This window comes from Monodon monoceros, unplaced genomic scaffold (assembly GCF_005190385.1).
Source record: "Monodon monoceros isolate NGI ecotype Baffin Bay Population unplaced genomic scaffold, NGI_Narwhal_1 Super_Scaffold_9, whole genome shotgun sequence".
Lineage (NCBI taxonomy): Eukaryota > Metazoa > Chordata > Mammalia > Artiodactyla > Monodontidae > Monodon > Monodon monoceros.
In genome coordinates, this window is record NW_021703786.1 from 40,267,253 (window position 1) to 40,273,961 (window position 6,709).

The window sequence follows — 6,709 nt, forward strand, 5'->3', positions numbered from 1 at the left end:
TGAGCCTTCGCTCTAGAGCCCGCAAGCCACAACTACTGAAGCCAGCGGGCTTAGAGCCGGTGCTCCGCAACAAGAGAAGCCACTGCAATGAGAAGCCCGCGCACCACAACGAAGAGTAGCCCCCAATCGCTGCAACTACAGAAAGCTCGTGCACAGCAACGAAGACCCGACGCAGCCAAAAATAAATATGTTAGTTTTTTTAAAAAGTACAAATATTCAGCTTCGAAAAAATTAAGGATGATGTGAACCTCAACCTCTGATAATTAGAGATGTGTTTGATCTGGCCTATACTAGACAAATACTTTAGATCTACTGATAAAGTGAAACATTTTGGCTTTCATTTATCTTTTCAAGGGTATGTCTTAAGAACTATTTACATGTTTTATATTCTTGCTACAAAAAATAAAAGATCACTACTACAAGTTATTATGGATAATTTCTGTAACAAATTATATTTGTTGGTACTACCTTTCTTCTGAATCTCCTATTTCAAAAAGTCACTTCTAAAACACAGCTTTAATCACATTAATGCCCACCTCAAACACATCCAAACACACACACATACATATATACACTTAAATGTCTTCAGGGAAACATGAAAAGATTCAACTTAATTATCTAAATTCCAGCCCTACCTTTCACAAGTTTCCATCTTGAATCACTGGCTCACTCACTGTGCTCTGCCTCAGAGCCTTGCCTTCTCACCTGAAGTACCCTCACAAATAATTTACAACAATTTAAATCCCACTTGTAATTGGGTACCAGCTTAAATCTAACCATCCTCATAAGCTTTCCATAACCGATTCATCCCATACTAATATCCCATTTCTTGCCTTACAAAAGCACTCATCAGCTTTACCATACTGCTCGGTAACTATCATTCACCTAAATAAATTATGTAACTATTTCTTTTGTATGCCTTACCTCAGTGAGACTGTAAGCACCCTACAGCCAAGCACTGTGTCTTAAACATCTTCTTTCTCTCCATGTCATCTATTAAGCTTGATCACTTCTTAATGGGTAGAAAAGAGGAGAACACTAAGAGTGGGCACAAGGGGAATGGTCCCTATGAATTAAGGGTGTGTGTATGTATGCACATGTATTGTTTTGTTCAAAATTTCCTAAACAAAATTTTCCAATTGGAAAATATTCCATTCTACTACCCCATAAATAACTGAAATTTCCTGGGAACAATACAAAGTTAACATCATAAGTAAATTTTCCAGACTGCCTATCATATCTAAAGATAGCACAGATTTTTTCTGCAAGATTACGTGTCTTGATACTTGTTTCAATATGCATACTGAATCTTCCTATATAGATTACAAGCTTTACTATGATGAACCAAATTTTCATGGATCAAACAACTTGATTCAGTTACCAAAGGGAGTGTGGGTGAGGTCAAGTCACACGACTTCAGGAAAAGTAGTCGTGCTCTCAAAGCAGGACAACAGGTCAGAAGCAGAGGAAACCCCAACTTACCAGAGGTCCAACTGAAAAAACCACAGCAGCCATAATCTCTTCCTCTGGGCTCCCCTCTCTGGAAAGAGTGGAGTCCTGCAAAGACATATCTAAGAAAGAGAAATAAGCCATGAAAACCAATCCTGCCTTGGAAATCTCAGACTTACCAAGTTGAAACGTTGACATTACAAATAAGTATGACCTTGCTAAAGAACACAAGATTAACCTGCGTGATCGGCGAGGAAATATGATTCTTACCAGTGTAGAGCTTGAGATTTTAATACCACGAAATGTAGTTACAGTTTGCAGATCAGACATTGTACAAGGAACTTTGAAACTACTTTCTCACTTGACCGTCACGTCACCCAATAGAAACTAATTCCCGTTCCACCGGGCAGGAAACTGAGGCTTAGGAAAACTAGAATACTGATATTTTACCCAAGCTTTGTAGGGTCCCAGATCAGTCTAGTTCCAGGCCACGCCTGCCCCACTACCTCAACTTACTGGGAAACAAAACAATTCCATCTTCCCTTGCCACAACCACCGCCTCCTCTAACAGTGGAATAATCCAGTAATCTCTTTCTTCCCGTCCTTTCTCGGAAGAGTGAACTTACTAAAACTTCCACAGGCCTCTGCTCCATGTAAAGAGAACACCACAACTCCAAACTTAAAAGATATTAGAAGTCTTGTACATGCCTCTCTCAATCTCATATTCAAATAGTTCTTTATCTATCTTTTCTATATCAGGCAAACCCAAATAGAAAGGAAGTAGGGATAACAATAATGATATAAGAGAAAGTGGAATCCAATGCACAAAGCACTGAGCAGTAGTTCTTTTATACTGAAAATAGTTATATGCCTAATAAAGGCTTTACACTGTGGAGAAACAGGGTGGCAGAGATCTTGTTCAGATACCCCAGGCATTGATTCTGCCTTCTGTCTTTGGTTAAAGATATGGCCTTGCTGATGCTGAGTTTGGTTTGAAAACAAGAGCCTGAGGTTAGTAAACATTCTCTTAACAAGTGCATGGTTGCAGAATGATGCTGCAAGGCATATAAAAGGGCAGTGGCACAGTGAGAAATGAGCTTTCCAAATCTTGTGAAATTCTACTCTTTAATAAGAGTTTCTTAGACAGTTTGACATTCTCACTACCCAGTAGAGCTTTTGGGACCCAAAGGAATCTAGGCCGAATTATGCTGAATCTGTCCCTGCCTTATATGTACAATTTGCCTCCATTAAGAATCCACATCCGGCCCAGTGGGGAAAAAAAAAAAAAAAGAATCCACATCCAAGAGCTTTGTGCTCAAAAGTATAAAGACCAGTGGCATCAACACCACCAGAGAGCTTGTGACACATGCAAGACCTCAGGCCCAACTCCAGAAACTACCGAATCAGAATCAGCCTTTTGTTATGATCTCTAGGTGATTCATATGCACACATTGAAGTTTAAGACACACTGATCTAAAATAGATCATTCCAATAAATTGGACAACCTAGAAGAAATGGATAAATTCCTAGAAACAGACAACCTACCAAGCCTGAATCATGAAGAAATAGAAAACCTAACAGACTGATCACTAGTAAGGAGACTGAATCAGTAATCAAAACTCTCCCAATGAACAAAAGTCCAGGACCATATGGCTTCACTGGTGAATTCTACCAAATGTTTAAAAAATACCAATCCTGCTCAAACTCTTCCAAAAAATAGAAGAGAACACTTCCAAACTCATTTTATGAAGCCAGCATTACCCTGATACCAAAACCAAGCAAAGGTACTACAAGAAAAGAAAATTATAGGCCAATATCCTTGATGAACACTGACACAAAAATCCTCAAAAAATACTAGCAAACTGAATTCAACAATGCATTAAAAGGATCATGTACCATGATCAAGCGGGATCTATTTCAGGGATGCAAGGATGGTTCAACATCTGCAAATCAACAAATGTGACACACCACATTAACACCATGCAGGATAAGAATAATATGATCCTCTCAACAGGGGTAGAAAAAGCATTTGACAAAATTCAACATCATTTATGATAAAAACTCTCAACAAAGTGGGTACAGAGGATATGTACCTCAACATAATATATGTTATGGGAAGCCCACATATTACTGGACGTTCTAAACAGAGCAATCAGGCAAGAAAAAGAAATAAAATGCAACCAAATCAGAAAGGAAGAATTAAAATTGTCACTACTTGCAGATGACATGATTTTATATATAGGACCCCCTAACAGATCCTGCCAAAAACTGTAGGAATTAGTGAACAAACGCAGTAAAGTTGGAGGATATAAAATCAATATACAAAATCTGCTGTGCTTCTATACACTAATAATGAACTATCACAGAGAGAAATTAAGAAATCAATCTCATTTACAATTGCTTAAAAAAAGAATAAAATACCTAGGAATAAATTTAACCACAGAAGTGATTAGCTGGTATATATTGAAAACTTAAAGACATTAAGTGGAAAGATATTCCATGCTCATAGATTCGAAGAACTAATGTTGTTAAAATGTCCATACTACTCAAAGCAATCTACAAATTTGATCCAGTATGATTAAAATTTGCAAGGCATTTTTCACAGAAGTAGAACAAGTAATTCTAAAATTTGTATAGAACCACAAAAGACCCCAAATCGTCAAGGTAATTCTGAGAAATAAGAACAAGGCTGGAGGCATCATGCTTCCTGATTTCAAACTATATTACAAAGCTAGAGTAATCAAAACAGTATGGTACTGGAAAAAGAAGACACAGATCAATAGAACAGAATAGAGTACAGAAATAAACCCACACATAAATTTACAACAAAGGAGCCAGGAATATACAATGGGGAAAGAACTGTCTCTTCAATAAATGGTGTTGGGGAAACTGGACAGCGATCTGCAAAAGAATGAAACTGGACCCCTAACTTACACCATACACGAAGATTAACTCCAAATGGATTAAGTAATTGAATATAAGGTCTGAAACCATAAAACTCCTAGAAGAAAACATAGGCAGTAAACTCCTTGACATCGATCTTGGAGATGACTTCTCAGGCACCAGAAGCAAAAATAAACAAGTGGGACATCAAACTAAAGCTTCTGCACAGCAAAGGGAAGTCCAGAAAATGAAAAGGCAACCTTTAGAACAAGAGAAAATATTTGCAACTCATATATCTGATAAGGCGTTAATACCCAAAACATAAAAAGAACTCATACAACTCAACAGCAAAAAAGCAAACAATCTGATGTAAAAAATGGGCAGGGATGAATAGATATTTTTCCAAAGAGGACATACAGATGGCTAACAGGTACATGAACAGGTGCTCAACATCACTAATCATCAGGGAAATGAAAATCAAAACCACAATATCACCTCACACCTGTCAGTATGGCTATTATCAAAAAGACAATACATAACAAGTGTTGGCAAAAACATGGAGCAAAGAGGACACTTTGCACCACTGGTGGGAATGTAAACTGGTGCAGTCATTATGGAAAACAGTATGGAGATTACTCCAAAAATTAAAAATATAACCACCATATTTTCCAGCAATTCCACTTCTGGGCATTTATCAGAAGGAACAGAAAACACTAACTCCCAAAGGTATCTGCACCCCCTGTTACTGCAGCATCATTTACAACAGCCAAGACGTGGAAGCCACCTAAGTGTCCACTGATGCACGAATGCATAAACAAAAAGCGGCACGTGCCCACAGTGGAATATTAGCCACAAAAAAGGAGGAAATCCTGCCGTTGTGACAACATGAGTGGACCTTGAGGGCATTATGCTAGGTGAAGCAAGTCACAGAAATAACGTGCAATCTCACTTATATGTGGAACCTAAAAACAAAACACCCGAGACTCATAGAGACAGACTGGTGGTTGGGAGGAGGTGGAAAAATGCGTGAAGGTGGTCAAAAGGTACAAACTTCCAGGTATAAAATAACCCAGTCCTGGGACTATAATGCACAGCACGGTGACTAGAGTTAACAATACTGTGTTGCGGGAATTCCCTGGCGGTCCAGTGGTTCGGACTGGGAGCTTTCACTGCCCTGGCCGGGGTTGGATTCCCTGGTCGGGGAGCTGAGGTCCTGCAAGCCGCGCGGTTCAGCCCAAAAAACTAAAAAAAACCCCCAAACTCCCCAAACTGTGTTGCATATTTGGAAGCTGAGCCGGCAGGAAAGGCTGCCTCCATTTCCCAAAGGCAGGAGAGGGGGGCACCAGTCAGAGCGCCGCTATCGAACCCCAGTCCCTCCGCTCGGGTGCAGAGCCCAGGATGGAAGTTCTCCCTCCTCCAGCCCGCCTGCTTCCCGCACCGCCCTTCTCGGCCCATTGGGGCCCTCTCCTCCCTCAGTGCAGGCACGGCCCCGGGAAGAGGGGAAGGTCCAGTGGCGCGCCCACCCTGCCCGGCCCTCCGACGCAGCGCTGCCAGGCCGCAGCCTTCTGAGGGAGGTCGGCCCCAGGGGCCTCTGGGGTGGGCGGGTCAGCTAGGGGGCTGGGTCTCCGGAGCGGCCCCGCCCCGGACGCCGCCGGGAGGCGAGGGCCAAGCGCCCAGCGCCGAGGGAGGGGCGGCGGGGCCCCGGCCGGTCGCCCGGGTCGACGAGTACCTGGCGGCCGCCTGAGGACAGGGCGCTCGCAGAGCAGTGCGGGAACTCTTCCAGCAATGGCGTCGGCGGCCGGGCGGCCGCGGACGGCAGTGCGCCTGCGCAGCCGGCGGGGACCACGGCGCCCAGAATCCTCCGCGCCGCCACTCTGCTCTTTCGTCGCCTCTGTGCCTGGGTCTTTAAATTGGCATCGTTGACAGTTCGTGGACCTAAAAAGTTCTTTCAGGTTGAGAGGCCACGACTGTGTGACAAGCACTAGCACTAGCGACACAGAAGAATGACACAGCCCTTGCCTCGCAACACTTCCGTGTGACTAAAGAAAGAAAGCCATCGAGAGAACAGAGAATCTCCTGCAACTAATTAAAGCCCCAGACGCTGGGGTCCGGGGGAGTTGCGTGTCCATTCATCTTGACAGAAAGATCGTAATGCCTTCATTGTAATTTCTGGGTCTTTGAGCTTCTTTCCTTGGCTCATACTAATAAAAAATAATAAATTAAATGTTAGCATTATTATTATTTTTAATGCACGTTTTCCTTTGCCTCAATTCCATGGTTTTAATGACTAAAGGCCATCTTCTCCACATTGGGTCACACAGAATCCTCAAGGCTTCTAGAGCAGCTTCCCTTAATGGTGAGACAATTTCCCCTCTAA

At 42.3% G+C, this 6,709-nt stretch overlaps 1 protein-coding gene across 1 annotated transcript in view; it reads right to left on the minus strand.

Annotated features, from left to right (window-relative positions):
* Positions 1 to 6,123, minus strand: part of ZNF624 (zinc finger protein 624) — a 20,282-nt gene extending 14,159 nt beyond the window's left edge. The window contains exons 1-2 of the mRNA XM_029211882.1: positions 6,062 to 6,123; positions 1,483 to 1,571 (exon numbers count right to left, since the gene is read on the minus strand). Coding sequence (XP_029067715.1) covers positions 1,483 to 1,569 — 87 coding nt within the window. The 5' untranslated portion in view covers positions 1,570 to 1,571; positions 6,062 to 6,123. The remainder of the gene's footprint in view (positions 1 to 1,482; positions 1,572 to 6,061) is intronic.
* Positions 6,124 to 6,709: the final 586 nt, after the last annotated feature.